Source organism: Calonectris borealis, chromosome 37 (genome assembly GCF_964195595.1).
Source record: "Calonectris borealis chromosome 37, bCalBor7.hap1.2, whole genome shotgun sequence".
Classification (NCBI taxonomy): domain Eukaryota; kingdom Metazoa; phylum Chordata; class Aves; order Procellariiformes; family Procellariidae; genus Calonectris; species Calonectris borealis.
This window is the reverse complement of record NC_134348.1, coordinates 176,548-194,137: the sequence shown is the minus strand read 5'-3', so window position 1 is coordinate 194,137 and position 17,590 is coordinate 176,548. Positions and strand designations below refer to the sequence as shown.

General features: G+C 60.4%; 2 protein-coding genes across 2 annotated transcripts; both read left to right on the top strand.

Moving 5' to 3' along the window:
- Positions 1-275: 275 nt before the first annotated feature.
- Positions 276-7,374, top strand: LOC142074478 (solute carrier family 22 member 6-A-like). Its single transcript, XM_075135128.1, has 10 exons — positions 276-1,101; positions 1,618-1,721; positions 1,822-1,976; positions 2,768-2,936; positions 3,013-3,136; positions 3,227-3,342; positions 4,243-4,457; positions 5,658-5,766; positions 5,868-6,071; positions 7,113-7,374. The coding sequence occupies exons 1-10, from the start codon at positions 436-438 to the stop codon at positions 7,192-7,194; spliced, it is 1,944 nt and encodes a 647-aa protein (XP_074991229.1). The 5' UTR covers positions 276-435; the 3' UTR covers positions 7,195-7,374.
- Positions 7,375-9,573: 2,199 nt separating this feature from the next.
- Positions 9,574-17,086, top strand: LOC142074483 (solute carrier family 22 member 6-A-like). The gene is given in 11 exon segments (XM_075135134.1): positions 9,574-9,993; positions 10,445-10,540; positions 10,542-10,549; positions 11,684-11,838; positions 11,919-12,087; positions 14,170-14,293; positions 15,240-15,355; positions 15,669-15,883; positions 16,135-16,243; positions 16,322-16,525; positions 17,002-17,086. Coding segments are annotated over 11 exon segments (1,647 nt in total). The 5' UTR covers positions 9,574-9,627.
- The last annotated feature ends 504 nt before the right edge of the window (positions 17,087-17,590 follow it).

The window sequence follows — 17,590 nt, the reverse complement described above, 5'->3', positions numbered from 1 at the left end:
CATGGGTCGTGGTGTCCCCCTGGGTGATGGTGTCCCCCTGGGTGGTGATGTCCCCATGGGTGATGACGTCCCCCTGGGTGATGACGTCCCCATGGGTGATGGTGTCCCCATGGGTGATGGTGTCCCCATGGGTGGTGGTGTCCCCCTGGGTGGTGGTGTCCCCATGGGTGATGACGTCCCCATGGGTGATGATGTCCCCCTGGGTGATGATGTCCCCATGGGTGACGGTGTCCCCATGGGTGGTGGTGTCCCCCTGGGTGATGGTGTCCCCCTGGGTGATGACGTCCCCATGGGTGATGACGTCCCCATGGGTGATGATGTCCCCCTGGGTGATGGTGTCCCCATGAGTGATGATGTTCCCCATGCCCTCATGTCCAGCAGTGTCCCCGTGTCCGACGGTGTCCCCTGCGGGTGACGGTGTCCCCGCGCCCCAGGATGCCGTTCGGGGCGGTGCTGGCGCAGGTCGGGGGGCTGGGACGCTTCCAGGTGCTGCAGACGGCGCTGCTGGCCGTCCCCATCCTGCTCATGGCCAGCCACAACCTGCTGCAGAACTTCACCGCCGCCGTCCCCCCCCACCGCTGCCGCGTCCCCGGGGTCACCCCCAGTGCCGGTGCCACCCTAAGCGTCCCCAGCGTCACCCCAGGGCCACCTGGAGCCACCCCTGATGGCACTTCAGCGGCTTCTGATGGCACCTCAGCGGCTTCTGATGGCACCTTGAGGTCCTCCAATGCCATCCTGAGGTCTCCTGATGGCACCTTGGGGTCCCCTGGTGCCACCCTGAGGTCCCTTGATGGCAACCTGGGGTCCCCCGATGACACCCACGTCCCCGGTGCCACCCACGTCACACCGGGGTCCCCTGATGGCACCCGTATCCAGCCTGATGCCACCTTGGGGTCCTCCAATGGCACCCTGGGGCCTGCTGGTGCCACCCTGGGGTGGTCCAATGGCACCCTGGGACCCCCCGATGCCACCCTGGGGTCCTGCCGGCGCTACGTGGCCTCGTCCCCCGCCAACGGCAGCAGCGGTCCCCAGGCCACCGAGCCCTGCCACGATGGCTGGGACTACGACCGCAGCATCTACGTGGCCACCATCGTCACCGAGGTGGGGAGGGGGACACGGGGACGGGGGAGGGTGAGGTGGGGAGGGGTGGAGGAGGGAGGGTGGGAAGATGACCACAGTGGCCATGTGGCCACCATCATCTCCAAGGGATGGGGCGGGGAGGGAGGGGTGGAGCCATATGGAGATGGAGGGGTGGTGATGGAGTCATATAGGGTTGGAGGGGTGGAACCGTATGGAGATGGAGGGGTGGAGCCGTATGGAGATGGAGGGGTGGAACCATATGGAGATGGAGGGGTGGAGATGGAGTCATATAGGGTTGGAGGGGTGGAACCATATGGAGATGGAGGGGTGGAGCCGTATGGAGATGGAGGGGTGGAACCATATGGAGATGGAGGGGTGGAGATGGAGTCATATAGGGTTGGAAGGACAGAGATGGAGCCGTATGGGGAAGATGGGGGATGGAGGTGGTGGAGCAGATGGATGGAGAGGAGGGAAGAGGAGGGAGTGATGGGTGGAAGGAGAGGACAGGTCGTCCTCACCCCATCCCCGTCCCCATAGTGGGACCTCGTCTGCAGCTACCGGCAGCTCCGGCAGATGGCCCAGTCCATCTACATGGCTGGGGTCCTGGTGGGCGCCCTGGTCCTGGGGGGCCTCTCGGACAGGTAACGGCAGCAGAGCCCCCTCCCCGTGCCTCAGTTTCCCCATGGGGCATTGGCCATCACCCAGTGGCACCCAGTGGTACCCAGTGCCTCCCTGTTGCAGGTTTGGGCGCAAGGCCATGCTGATGTGGTCCTACCTGCAGCTGGGGGTGATGGGGACGTGCACGGCCTTCGCCCCCAACTACGCGTCCTACTGCGTCTTCCGCTTCGCCGGTGGCATGGCCCTCTCCGGCTTCGGCCTCAGCATCGCCTGCCTGGGTGAGGGGACAGGGATGAGGATGACCACGGGGACCTGGGTGGGGACAACCGGCACGGCCACGGATGGGGACAACCCAAGGGCCGTGGATGTCCCAATGGCCATGGATGGGGACATCACCATGGCCATGGAGGGGGACATCACCGTGGCCATGGATGGGGACATCACCGTGGCCATGGATGCAGATGTCCCCAGTGACCATGGTTGGGTGGGGGGGTGGGGACAATCGGCATGGCTGTGAATGGGGGTGACCCAATGGCCAGGGATGTCCCAATGGCCATGGAGGGGGACATCACCGTGGCCATGGAGGGGGACATCATCATGGCCGTGGAAGGGGACATCACCGTGGCCATGGGTACGGATGTCCCCAATGACCATGGTTGGGGACAGTGATGAGGATGGCCACGTGGCTCTGGGTGGGGACAACTGGCATGGCTGTGAATGGGGGTGACCCAATGGCCATGGGGACATCACCATGGCCATGAATGGCGACATCACCATGGCCATGGACGGGGACATCACCATGGCCATGGAGAGGGACATTGCCACGGCCATGGATGCAGATGTCCCCAACGGCTATGGTTGGGGACATCTCCCTCTCTACAGATGGAGACGTCCCTAGGGCTGCTGATGGGGACATCCCAGTGGCCACTGCTGGGGACATCACCATGGCCATGGATGGGGCCCTGTGGTGCGGACGCATCTGGACATGATGGGGAGGCCACGTTCACAAGGAGGGTCACCGAGGGGGGGGGGACACCGAGTCAGACGTGTCCCCCGTGGTCCCTTGCAGTGGTGGAGTGGATCCCCACGCCCTACCGCGCCATCACCGTGGCCATCACCGGCTTCGCCTACACCCTGGGCCAGATCCTGCTGGCTGGCGTGGCCTACGCTGTCCCCCACTGGCGCTGGCTCCAGCTCACCGTCTCTCTGCCCTTCTTCGTCTTCCTCCTCTACTCCTGGTAGGGTGCTTGGGTCCCTTGGGGAAGGTCATGCGGGGCTCTCTCCGTGCCTCAGTTTCCCCCTCGTTGACTGCAGGTGGTTGGCCGAGTCCGCCCGTTGGCTGGTGCTCTCGGGGAAGGCCGAGAGGGCCGTGAAGGTCCTGCAGCGCGTGGCCAGGATTAACAAGAGAAAGGAGGAAGGAGAGAAGATCACGGTGGAGGTACGGTGGCCCCATGGTGGGGGGGGGGGGGCGGGTCTTGATTTCCCACCCCTGTCCCCCACCAACCTCCCCCGTTTCTCCCTCTCGCAGATCCTGAGGTCCAACATGAAGGAGGAATTGGCTGGTTTGAAGTCTTCCTACACCATCTCCGATCTGGTCCGGACCCCAGTCATCCGCCACATCTTCTTCTGCCTCTCCATCGTCTGGTGGGGCTGGGCTGGGCTGGGCTGGGCTGGGGAAGTCTGGTGGGGGTGAGGAGGAGGAGGGAGGGATGGAGAGGTGGGTGGAGAGTTGGAGGGAGGGATGGTTAGAAGGATGGATGGATGGATGGATGGTTGGATCGTTGGAAGGATGGTTGGAGGTTGGATGGATGGTTGGATGGTTGGAAGGATGGTTGGATGGTTGGATGGTTGGTTGGATGGTTGGATGGTTGGATGGATGGAAGGATGGTTGGATGGTTGGAAGGATGGTTGGATGGATGGTTGGAAGGATGGTTGGATGGATGGTTGGATGGATGGAAGGATGGTTGGATGGTTGGAAGGATGGTTGGATGGATGGTTGGAAGGATGGTTGGATGGATGGTTGGAAGGATGGTTGGATGGATGGTTGGAAGGATGGTTGGAAGGATGGTTGGATGGATGGTTGGATGGATGGTTGGAAGGATGGTTGGATGGTTGGTTGGATGGTTGGTTGGATGGTTGGTTGGATGGTTGGTTGGATGGTTGGATGGTTGGTTGGATGGTTGGATGGTTGGATGGTTGGTTGGATGGTTGGTTGGATGGTTGGATGGTTGGATGGTTGGTTGGATGGTTGGTTGGATGGTTGGTTGGATGGTTGGATGGTTGGTTGGATGGTTGGATGGTTGGTTGGATGGATGGTTGGATGGTTGGTTGGATGGATGGAAGGGTAGATGGACAGATGGTTGGACAGTTGGTCAGATGTACGGATGGATGAACGGAAAGATGGACAATCACTGAATCCAGCCACCCAACCGTGCCGCAGCCCTCTTCTCCTCCCTCTGAGATCCCCGCCCTGTCCCATGCGATGGTGACGCCCCAGGGAGGACACCCACCTCAAGGTCCGTGCCTCTCTCTGCCCTGCTCCAGGTTCTCCATCAGCTTCTCCTACTACGGACTGGCCATGGATCTGCAAAACTTTGGTGTCAGCATTTACCTCATCCAGGTGATTTTCGGCGCCGTTGACTTCCCGGCCAAAGTGGTGGTGACCATCTCCCTGAGCTACATCGGCCGGCGGGTCTCACTCATGGTGGCCCTCTTCTTGGCAGGGCTGGTCATCATTGCCAACATCTTTGTCTCCACAGGTGGGTGCGATGGGGTGATGGGGGTCTTCTGCACTGCTCTGTCCAGCCACCCATGTCCCCACCGGTCCATCACACAACTCTGCTTTGCTCTTCACCCATCCCTTCCTTCTCCAGCCGTTGAATGATGCACCCACCTACCTCGCCAGCCATGCTCTCAGCTCTCCATCCATCTCACCACCCCCCCCACCCACTTACCCACAGAATGGTTGAGGTTGGAAGGGACCTCTGGAGGTCGCCTGGTCCAACCCTCCTGCTCAAGCAGGGCCACCTAGAGCTGGTCACCCAGAACTATGTCCAGATGGCTTTTGAATATTGCCAAGGATGGTGACTCACCATCTCATCACCCGCTTATCCATCCATCCGTCCGTCCATGTCTCCAATCACCCATCCGTGTCTCCGTCCATCCATCCATCCCTCCCTCCATCCGTCCATGTCTCCAACCATTCATCCACGTCTCCAACCATCCATCCATCCATGTCTGTAACCGTCCATCCACATCTCCATCCATCCACCTGTGTCTCCAACCATCCATCCACATCTGCAGCCATCCATTCCTCCATCCATCCATCCATCCATGTCTCCAACCAATCATCCATGTCTCCAAGCATCCATCCACCCATCTGTGTCTCCAACCAGCCACCCACATCTCCATCCATCCTCATTTCCATCCATCCCTCCATCCATCCATGTCTCCAACCATCCATCCCTCCATCCATCCACATTTCCAACCATCCATCCACATCTCCAACCATCCATCCACGTCTCCAACCATCCATCCCTCCATCCATCCACGTCTCCAACCATCCATCCCTCCATCCATCCACATCTCCAACCATCCATCCCTCCATCCATCCACATCTCCAACCATCCATCCCTCCTCCATCCACGTCTCCAACCGTCCATCCCTCCTCCATCCACGTCTCCAACCATCCATCCCTCCTCCATCCACGTCTCCAACCATCCATCCCTCCATCCATCCACATCTCCAACCATCCATCCACATCTCCAACCGTCCATCCCTCCATCCCTCCACGTCTCCAACCACCCACCCACGTCTCCAACCACCCACCCACGTCTCCATCCACCCACCCAATCTAGCTACCCCTCAATCCATCCCTACGTCCTCCCTTCTTCCTCCTTCCCACCGCCGCCCCACCCCCGAGGTGGCTCCCGCCCCAACCCCGCCCCTCTCTGCCCCAGAGCTGCAGACGGTGCGCACGGCGCTGGCCGTCATCGGCAAGGGTTGCCTCTCCGCCTCCTTCAACTGCGTCTTCCTCTACACCACCGAGCTCTACCCCACCCCCATCAGGTAAAACCCCCTCCCCCCGACCCCCCACAGTGGGGCAGGTCCCTCATCCCCCACCCGTGACCCCCCCCCGAGGTGGGTTGACCCCCTCCCCACCACGGCAGGCAGACCGGGCTGGGCTTTGGCAGCACCATGGCCCGCGTGGGTGGCATCGTGGCACCGCTGGTGAAGATGATGGACGAGTACTACCCCTTCTTGCCCCCGGCGGTCTACGGGGTGGCCCCCGTGGTGGCGGCCGTGGCGGCCGGCTTCCTCCCAGAGACCCTCAACATGCCGCTGCCCGACACCATCGAGGAGGTGGAGAGCAGGTGGGCACGGGGAGGGACGGACGGGTGGACGGGTGGACGGGTGGACGGGTGGACGGGTGGACGTAGTGGGAGATGAATGCCTGGATTTTGTGGATGGACGGAGAGGTGAACAACTGAACAACCAACGATGGATGGTTGGAGGATGGTTGGATGGGTGATGGATGGGTGATGGATGGGTGATGGATGGGTGATGGATGGGTGATGGATGGGTGATGGTTGGATGGGTGATGGTTGGATGGGTGATGGATGGATGGGTGATGGATGGATGGGTGATGGATGGATGGGTGATGGATGGGTGATGGATGGGTGATGGATGGATGGGTGATGGATGGATGGGTGATGGTTGGATGGGTGATGGATGGATGGGTGATGGATGGATGGGTGATGGATGGATGGGTGATGGATGGGTGATGGATGGGTGATGGATGGGTGATGGATGGGTGGGTGATGGTTGGATGGGTGATGGATGGGTGATGGTTGGATGGGTGATGGTTGGATGGGTGATGGTTGGATGGGTGATGGATGGTTGGGTGATGGATGGTTGGGTGATGGTTGGGTGAGTGATGGATGAGTGATGGTTGGATGGGTGATGGATGAGTGATGGTTGGATGGGTGATGGTTGGATGGGTGATGGATGGTTGGATGATGGTTGGATGGATGATGGTTGGATGGATGATGGTTGGATGATGATTGGATGGATGATGGATGGTTGGATGGAGGATGGATGGATGGAGGATGGACGGATGATGGACGGATGATGGACAGACGGAGGATGGATGGATGGATGATGGAGGATGGATGATGGACAGATGGATGGACAGATGGATGGACAGATGGACGGACAGATGGATGGGTTTTGGATGGCTGGACAGACCGATGTGTTGAGGGACAAGCGGATGGGTGCGTTGGCAGAAGAACGAGTGATACGAGTGGCTGAATGGCTGGACAGGTGGGTGGAGACGGCGCAAGCCACCCTGCCGGTGGCTGCTCCATCCTGCCACGCCCCACAGACCCTCCTCCTCCTCCTCTTCCTCCCTCCAGGGCCAAACGGAAGAAGACAGATGACCCCAAAGAGAAGATCCCCCTCCAGCCCCAGGACAAGGCCCCACAGAAGGAGGCCTGAAGGACCACGGGGTGGGGGAGGACAGCACCCTGCGCCCGGCCACCAGCAACCACCCTCCCCCACGGGTCCCCGCAGCCTCGTTTTGGGGACGGGTACAAATTCGCTGCCTGCCCCACAGCTGGTGACCTCCCGGTGTGGGGCAGGGAAAGTCCTCGGAGGAATAAAGCAGCTCTGCTGGGGACGGCGTCTCGGGGTGTTGTCTGAGCCCACCCAAGGTCACCTCCAATAAGATGACACCCAATAACCATGTTTGAGGTCACCTCCAATAAGATGACACCCAATAACCATGTTTGAGGTCACCTCCAATAAGATGACACCCAATAACCATGTCTGAGGTCACCTCCAATAGGACAATGCCCAAGAATCGTGTCCCTGAGGTCACCTCCAATAAGATAGCACCCAAGAACACCACGTTGGAGGTCACCTTCAATAAGATGACACCTCATAACCTTGTCCCCGAGGTCACCACCAATAAGATGGCACCTCAGAACCCCCATGTTGGAGGTCACCTCCAATGATACCTCACAACCTTGTCCCTGAGGTCACCACCAATAACGTGACGCCCAAGAACACCACGTTGGAGGTCACCTTCAATAAGATGACCCCTCATAACCTTGTCCCCGAGGTCACCTCCAGTAAGATGACGCCCAAGAACCCCATGTTGGAGGTCACCTTCAATCACACCTCACAACCTTGTCCCCCATGTGACCTCCAATAGGACAACGCCCAAGAACCTTGTCCCTGAGGTCACCTCCAATGAGAGGTGACCTCAAGAACCCCCATGTTGGAGGTCACCTTCAATCACACCTCACGACCTTCTCCCCCATGTGACCTCCAATAGGACAACGCCCAAGAACCTTGTCCCTGAGGTCACCTCATGGGATGATGCCCAAGAACCCCCATGTTGGAGGTCACCTCCAATGATACCTCATAACCTTGTCCCCAGGGTCACCTCCAATAACATGACACCCAAGAACCCCCATGTTGGAGGTCACCTTCAATCACACCTCACAACCTCGTCCCCCATGTGACCTCCAATAGGACAACGCCCAAGAACCTTGTCCCTGAGGTCACCTCCAATGAGAGGTGACCTCAAGAACCCCCATGTTGGAGGTCACCTTCAATCACACCTCACGACCTTCTCCCCCATGTGACCTCCAATAGGACAACGCCCAAGAACCTTGTCCCTGAGGTCACCTCATGGGATGATGCCCAAGAACCCCCATGTTGGAGGTCACCTCCAATGATACCTCATAACCTTGTCCCCAGGGTCACCTCCAATAACGTGACGCCCAAGAACCCCCATGTTGGAGGTCACCTTCAATCACACCTCACAACCTCGTCCCCCATGTGACCTCCAATAGGACAACGCCCAAGAACCTTGTCCCTGAGGTCACCTCCAATGAGAGGTGACCTCAAGAACCCCCATGTTGGAGGTCACCTCCAACAAGACGACACCCAATAACCCCTTGTCCTGGAAGAAGCGTCCCCCAAATCCCAGAGAAGGCAGCGGAAGGACAAGAACCTCCCAAATCCCACCCCAGCCCCCTCCCAGCAACCCATGGGGCTGCCGCCATGATGCCCCTTCCCCGACTTCCCCCACCCCGGGCCACCCCGGCCCTTGCTCCCACTGCCGACGTGGTCCTTTGACCCCAGCAACCTTGGTTTGATCCCATCAAAAATTAACCCCCGGCTTCCCCAGGCGGAGAACGCGCTGACCCGCGCAGGGGCCACCTCCGTCAGCACCTCCCCCCTTCCCTTCCGACTCCCTAAATCGCTAAAATTTAACCCAAAGGGGTCGACCCAAGCCAGGAGACACCCCCCACCCCCACCCCCCAGGATGCCCACCTGAGGGGACCTCAGGAGCTGGATGGTGGGTGGTTGGTCCCAGTTTGGTGCTTCTTCCCCCGCCAAAAAAAAAACAGCAACGCTGGAAAAATAATGAAAAAAAAAAAAGCAAATTAGGGATTTTTTTGGGGGGTTGTGGTTTTTTTCTTCCTGTCCCAAATTGCTTCAGTTTTGCCCCATTTTGGGGTTGGTTTTTTTTTTTTTTGGTTGCCACGATGAGGGGCGGGAATTGCTGCCGGTGGATTTGGCTTTGGCCACCTTTTGTTTGGTGGCCCCCCCCCCCCCCCCCCCCCCCCCTTTGTGTCACCCTTTGCCTTCTCCTGCTGGAAAATCACCCAAAAAAAAAAAAAAAAACCACCACCAACCCCAAACCCACCCCAGATGTCAATCATTAACCCAGAGCAGCCATTGGCCGGGTTATATAGGAGACCACCCCTGGGGCTTGGGGGGTGAGGACACTTGGTGGGAGCGAGAGAAGCGGTTGTGGTTTTTTTTTGGGGTGAAATCCAACCCTTTTGGGGTTCGGCGAGTGGTGGGACGGGCGTGCATGGCTACGGGGCGTTCCCGGGGTCTGACGGTGACAACATGGCTTTCGCCAACCTCCTGGAGCACGTGGGGGGCATGGGACGTTTCCAGGTGGCCTCGGTTCTTCTCCTGGCCCTGCCCATCCTCATGATGGCCTGTCACAACCTTCTGCAGAACTTCACGGCCGCCACCAACGACCATCGGTGCCGTCTTCGGTGGGAAACCAACGCCACCGGTCTCGAGCCCCAGGACCTGCTGAGGGTCTCGGTTCCCCGCGGTGAAAGGTGCCGGCGCTTCGTGACACCACAGTGGTGGCTTTTGGAGACCAATGGGTCGGCTCCCAACAGCAGTTGGCCAGAGACAGAACCCTGCCACGACGGCTGGACCTACGACCGCAGTGTCTTCACCAGCACCATCGTCACTGAGGTAGGACGGCAGCAGGGGTGGGGTGGGGTGGGGAGGGCGGGATTTGGGGCTGGTGACACGTTTCACCCAATCCTTGTGTGCGGTTCCCACCTTGAGGCACCAGCGGAAGGGTCCGCTGTCATCACAACGTTGACTTCTTCCAACTGGAGCGTCTTCGCCGCTCGACCCTTGGTGGGGACACCCAACGCCCTGAGAGCTCAGGAGAAGAAAGGGGGGGGGGGCGTTGGTGGCCATCAACGAGGGGTCAGGTGACCCCCTTGGAAGGAGCTTCCAACCATGGGGGTGCTGGGAAGGGTGGCCAAGTGGCACCTTCTTGGGGTTTCCATTGGCTGTTGTGTTGGATCAACCCAACCATCCACCACGACTGGTTTTGGGGGGGGCAGGAGGGAGGTCAGAGGGGACACCCACCCCCCCCCACCTCTGTCCCACCCCGTGACCCCACCCCTGGCAGTGGGACCTGGTGTGCAGCTCCCGGGGGCTGAAGCAGTTGGCCCAGTCCCTCTACATGGCCGGCGTCTTGGTGGGCGGCGTCGTCTTCGGGGGGCTCCTCGGACAGGTGAGGGGGGGGGACCCCATCCCCGGGGGCAGGGGGGCAGGAGCGTGGGGCGTGTCTCACCCCCTCTTCCTCCTCCTCCCCCCTTCTTCCTCCTCCTCACCCCCTCTTCCTCCTCCGCACCCCCTTCTTCTTCCTCCTCAACTCCTTCCTCCTCCTCGCCCCCTCTTCCTCCTCCTCGCCCCCTCTTCCTCCTCCTCGCCCCTTCTTCCTCCTCCTCGCCCCCTCTTCCTCCTCCTCAACTCCTTCTTCCTCCTCCTCGCCCCCTCTTCCTCCTCCTCGCCCCCTCTTCCTCCTCCTCGCCCCCTCTTCCTCCTCAACTCCTTCTTCCTCCTCCTTGCCCCCTCTTCCTCCTCCTCAACTCCTTCTTCCTCCTCCTCGCCCCCTCTTCCTCCTCCTCGCCCCTTCTTCCTCCTCCTCGCCCCCTCTTCCTCCTCACCCCCTCTTCCTCCTCCTCCCCCCCTCTTCCTCCTCACCCCCTCTTCCTCCTCCTCCCCCCTTTTTCCTCCTCCTCCCCCCTTTTTCCTCCTCCTCCCTCCTCTTCCTCCTCCTCCTCCCCGCCTCTTCCTCCTCCTCACCCCCTCTTCCTCCTCCTCGCCGTCTCTTCCTCCTCCCCCCTCTTCCTCCTCCCCCCCTCTTCCTCCTCCTCGCCCCCTCTTCCTCCTCCTCGCCGTCTCTTCCTCCTCCCCCCCTCTTCCTCCTCCCCCCCTCTTCCTCCTCCTCCCCCCCTCTTCCTCCTCCCCCCCTCTTCTTCCTCCTCCCCCCCTCTTCCTCCTCCTCCCCCCCTCTTCCTCCTCCTCCCCCCCCCTTCCTCCTCCTCCCCCCTTCTTCCTCCTCCTCACCCCTTCTTCCTCCTCCTCACCCCTTCTTCCTCCTCCTCCCCGCCTCTTCCTCCTCCTCCCCCCCTCTTCCTCCTCCTCCCCCCCTCTTCCTCCTCCTTGCCCCCTCTTCCTCCTCCTCCCCCCCCTCTTCCTCCTCCTCCCCCCCCTCTTCCTCCTCCTCCCCCCCTCTTCCTCCTCCTCCCCCCCTCTTCCTCCTCCTCCCCCCCTCTTCCTCCTCCTCCTCCCCCCTTCTTCCTCCTCCTCCCCCCCTCTTCCTCCTCCTCCCCCCCCCCCCTTCCTCCTCCTCCCCGCCCAGGTTCGGCCGCCGGGCGCTGCTCACCTGGTGCTACCTCCAGATGGGCGCCATGGGGACGTGCTCCTCCTTCGCCCCCACTTTCACCGCCTACTGCCTCTTCCGCTTCCTCACCGGCATGGCCTACTCCGGCCTCATCCTCAACAGCGTCTCCCTCTGTACGTGGCCACCACTAGCCCCACCGTACCGGCCCCGGGCACCCTCCTGGTCCGCTCCACGTCTCCGTGTATCTCGGCAGCTTTGGAGTGGATGCCCACTCGCACCCGGGCGCTCGTGGGGACCTTCATGGGTTACTGCTACACCATTGGGCAGTTCCTGCTGGCTGGGATCGCCTACGCCATCCCCGATTGGCGCTGGCTGCAGCTCAGCGTCTCGCTGCCCTTCTTCTGCTTCTTCCTCTACTCCTGGTGAGGAGAAGAAGGGGGAGGGATGGAGTCGTGGATGGAGGGATGGAGAGATGGAGGGACGGATGGAGAGATGGAGGGATGGAGAGATGGATACAGGGATGGAGAGATGGAGGTGCGGATGGATGGAGGGATGGAGAGATGGAGGGACGGATGGAGAGATGGATACAGGGATGGAGAGATGGAGGGAGGGAGGGATGGAGGGATGGAGATGGACATGTGGATGGATGGAGAGATGGTGAGATGGATGCAGGATGGAGAGATGGAGGGAGGGATGGAGAGATGGACATGTGGATGGACGGAGAGATGGTGGGATGGATGGAGGGATGGAGAGATGGAGGGACGGATGGATGGAGGGATGGAGATGGACATGTGGATGGATGGAGAGATGGTGGGATGGATGCAGGGATGGAGAGATGGAGGGACGGATGGATGGAGGGATGGAGGTGTGGATGGATGGAGGGATGGAGATGGACATGTGGATGGATGGAGAGATGGAGAGATGGAGGTGCGGATGGATGGAGGGATGGAGAGATGGATACAGGGATGGAGGGAGGGATGGATGGAGGGATGGAGAGATGGATACAGGGATGGAGGGATGGAGGGAGGGAGGGAGGGAGGAAGGGAGGGAGGGAGGGAGGGAGATGGACATGTGGATGGATGGAGAGATGGTGAGATGGATGGAGGGATGGAGAGATGGAGGTGTGGATGGATGGAGGGATGGAGATGGACATGTGGATGGACGGAGATATGGTGGGATGGATGGAGGGATGGAGATGGACATGTGGATGGATGGAGAGATGGTGAGATGGATGCAGGGATGGAGAGATGGAGGTGTGGATGGATGGAGGGATGGAGAGATGGACATGTGGATGGGTGGAGAGATGGTGAGATGGATGCAGGGATGGAGAGATGGAGCTGTGGATGGATGGAGGGATGGAGAGATGGAGATGCAGATGGATGGAGGGATGGAGAGATGGACATGTGGATGGGTGGAGAGATGGTGAGATGGATGGAGGGATGGAGAGATGGATGCAGGGATGGATGGAGGGATGGAGAGATGGACATGTGGATGGATGTAGAGATGGTGGGATGGATGGGGGGATGGAGAGATGGAGGTGTGGATGGATGGAGGGATGGAGAGATGGACATGTGGATGGGTGGAGAGATGGTGAGATGGATGCAGGGATGGAGAGATGGAGGGATGGATGGATGGAGGGATGGAGGGATGGATACAGGGATGGAGAGATGGATACAGGGATGGAGAGATGGAGGTGTGGATGGATGGAGGGATGGACATGTGGATGGATGGAGAGATGGCGAGATGGATGGAGGGATGGAGAGATGGATGCAGGGATGGATGGAGGGATGGAGAGATGGAGGGAGGGATGGAGGGACGGAGAGATGGAGGTGTGGATGGATGGAGGGATGGAGAGATGGAGGTGTGGATGGATGGAGACATGGTGGGATGGATGGAGGGATGGAGAGATGGAGGGAGGGAGGGATGGAGGGAGGGAGGGATGGAGGGATGGATGCAAAGATGGAGAGATGGAGGTGCAGATGGATGGAGAGATGGAGAGATGGATGCAGGGATGGAGGGAGGGATGGAGAGATGGAGGTGCGGATGGTTGGAGGGATGGAGAGATGGACATGTGGATGGACGGAGAGATGGTGAGATGGATGCAGGGATGGAGAGATGGAGGGAGGGAGGGATGGAGGGATGGAGGGATGGATGGAGGGATGGAGGTGCAGATGGACGGAGAGATGGAGAGATGGATGCAGGGATGGAGATGGAGGTGTGGGTGGATGGAGGGATGGTGGGATGGGCGGATGCATGGAGGGTTGCATGGATGGGTAGAAGGAAAGGTGGGTGCAAAGATGGATGGATGGGTGGAAGGTGCAAGGATGGATGGAGGTGCGGATGGGTGGAGGTGCGGATGGGTGGAGGTGCGGATGGGTGGAGGTGCGGATGGGTGGGTGGAAGCGTGGAGAGATGGCTGGAGGGACAGAGGGGTAGATCACTGGTGGCAGGGTCAGCCGGAGGGTGGGATGACCCTTGGGATCCTGTCCCCGTCTCCCCCACAGGTGGCTAACGGAGTCGGCTCGCTGGCTGTTCATGGTGGGGAAGCCCCACCAAGCCCTGAAGGAGCTCCAGAAAGTGGCCAGGATAAACGGGAAGAAAGAGGAAGGGGACAAGCTCGACATAGAAGTAAAAGGCTCTGGCCGGGTCCCCTGGGGCATCTCTGGGGTGTTTCACAGGGGGCGGGGGGGAAGTGACCCCACTCTCCTGGCCCTCAGGTGGAGGCCAACAGTGGGGCTCCCCTCCACCCATCTTTCCAGCCCCTTAAACAACCATCCACCCCCGTAGACAACTGCCCATCCATCACCATCTGCATCCCTCCATCCCCTATACAACCATCCATCTCCATCTCCTCCATCTCCATCTCCTCCATCTCCATCTCCTCCATCTCCTCCATCTCCTCCATCTCCTCCATCTCCTCCATCTCCTCCATCTCCTCCATCTCCTCCATCTCCTCCATCTCCTCCATCTCCTCCATCTCCATATCTCCTCCACCTCCATCACCTCCTCCACCTCCATCACCTCCTCCACCTCCATCCCTCCTCCACCTCCATCCCTCCTCCACCTCCATCACCTCCTCCACCTCCATCACCTCCTCCACCTCCATCACCTCCTCCACCTCCATCACCTCCTCCATCTCCATTCCTCCTCCACCTCCATTCCTTCTCCACCTCCATCACCTCCTCCATCTCCATCACCTCCTCCATCTCCATTCCTCCTCCACCTCCATCACCTCCTCCACCTCCATCCCCATCACCTCCGTCTCCACCTCCATCATCTCCACCTCCATCCATCCCATCCATCCGACCCCTTTTACAACCAACCAACATCCATCTAGCCACCACCTCGCCCCATCCATCTGACCATCTGTCCATCCACCTGTTCACGCCCCGCCTCCGTCCCTCCTCCCACCCACCCTCCACCCATCCTCCCCAGGGCTTAATCCCCCCCCTCACCCTCCGAGCTCCATCCTAGTTCCCCTCCCCGCTCCTCCCACCCCTGCCCGCCCCCGTAAGAAGAGGGATCACAGCGCCCCGTCCCCACCCCAGAGCCCCGCCCGCCCATCTCCCTCTAGGCCTTGAGGTCCTACATGCAGAAGGAGATGGCTTCATCGAGGAGTCGTCACACGGTGGTTGACCTGGTCCGGACGCCCGTCGTGCGCCGCATCTCTTGTTGCCTCTGCTTCGTGTGGTACGCCCGGCGGTGGAGGACACCAGTGGGTGGTTGTCCATCCGTCCCCCCCCGTCATTGATCCATCCACCCCACTACCCACCCCTCCCCAAACACCCCCCCCTTAGCTGGGTCCTTATTGGAAAGGGAAACTGAGTCACGGTGCAGGATTCGGTCAACAGAGATCTCTTGACCTAGACGTGCTCCAGGACACAGATCTCCTGGCTGGATCCCACACGCCAGGGGATGATGTGTGACACCCCCCCCCCCCCATCCCACCCCACACCTCCCCACCAGTGACATGCTGGTGTCACCTCACCTCTTCTTGGCCTAGGTTCTCCACCAGCTTCGCCTACTACGGGTTGGCCATGGACCTGCAAAACTTTGACTTCGACATCTACGTGATCCAGCTCATCTTTGGGGCCGTGGACATCCCGGCCAAGCTGGTCTCCATCCTCACCATCACCTTCGTGGGGCGACGCTTCAGCCAGTCCCTTTCCCTCATCCTGGCTGGCTTGGCCATCTTGGCCAACATTTTGGTGCCACGAGGTGAGGGCTGGCAGGGGGCGGTGGCAGTGGTGTCCCCTTCGTCTCCAGCCCATCAGGCACCATCTGGGAGGACCAAAAAAAGTTCAACCCATTAAGACAACTCACAGGCCGAGTGATTTTAGCTTTTTACGGGCGATTTGCCTGAAAACCCGGTGTTTGGGGTCTCCTCTCTCCATCACCCACCATCAACCCAACCCCACACTCCAACTAGTGACACCAGAGTCCCAGATGTCCTGTCCTGGTCCCCACAGACCTGCGGACGCTCCGGACTGCCCTGGCCGTCTTCGGGAAAGGTTGCTTGGCCGCGTCCTTCAACTGCGTCTACCTCTACACGGGTGAGCTCTACCCCACCGTTATTCGGTAAGGAGCAGGGGTGGAGGTTGCGGGAGGTGATGGGGTGGCCATGACCACGCCGGCTGGTCCCTCGGTGTTCCACAGGCAGACGGGCATGGGGTTGGCCAACACCATGGCCCGTCTGGGCAGCATCACGGCCCCCTTGGTGAAGATAGCAGGTGAGGTCTTCCCCGCGTTGCCCTTCATCATCTACGGGGTGGCCCCCGTGGTGTCGGGGCTGGTGGCCATCTTCCTGCCAGAGACACGGGACACGGCACTGCCCGAGACCGTGGAGGAGGTGGAGGGCAGGTGGGATTGGTGGGACCGGAGGACACAAGGGGAGGGACAGATGATGGATGGTGGGAAGGGAGAGATGGACGAGTGGACACAGGGAGGGATGATGGGAGGGAAGGATTGGTTGGCCATGGAGAGGGATGGATGGAGGATTGGTTGTGTGTGGGGATGGATGGACGGATGGACGGACGGACGGTTGGGTGGATGGATGGACGGACGGACGGACGGACGGTTGGGTGGATGGATGGGATGGAGGATTGGTTGTGTGTGGGGATGGATGGATGGACAGGAGTGGATGGGATTGGACAGAGACAGGTGGATGGGCAGAAGGACGAGTATGGCAATGGATGGATGAAAGGGTGGACAGACGGGTGTCTACGACGATGGATGACGGGTGATGGATGGACAGCGGGGGAGGAGGGGGAACAGCAGCGTGAAAACCCACCTGGCCCACCGAAACCACCCCCACCCCATCCTCCCGCTCCCGCCAGGACCCAGCCCCAGAAGGACGAAGCCGAACAACTCCAGGTCCCACTTCAGCCCACCCAACCCGGCAGCACCACGGGGCCCTGCTAGTGCCGACCACCCCGGGGGACCCCCAAACCCCCCCCAGACCTCAAGGTACCCAGCGGATGAAGGAGCAGGTGTGGGGTTGGGGGGGGGTGCAGCCCCCCTCCAGAAGAGCAAAGGGACAGCGATGACCATGGCCACCCTCTTGCGTGGCCAAGGAGGGGACCCAGGCGTCCTCTTCTCCATGCAGAGTTGGGGGATGGTTTTTCTGCGCTGGAATAAAAACAATAAAAGCAAAAATCGTGCGAAACGCAGCCGGTGGGAGGGCGGAGGGGTGGGGGTGGGGAGTGTTTTCCCACGGCCGCGGGGGGTCCCGCGCAGCCTGGCCGTCCCGCCCCGAAGGCAAATATGGGACCCAGCGGGGTGCGGTGGCCTTGGCATCGCGTCCCCCCCCCCCCCACCGTCCCCTCCTCCCCTCTGCCTGCGCCGGAGCTGCGAGGGAGGGAGAGTCACGCTCAAGAGCGCAGGACCCAAATGTCCTGAGGACCCAGGGATCCCAAGGACCCAGGG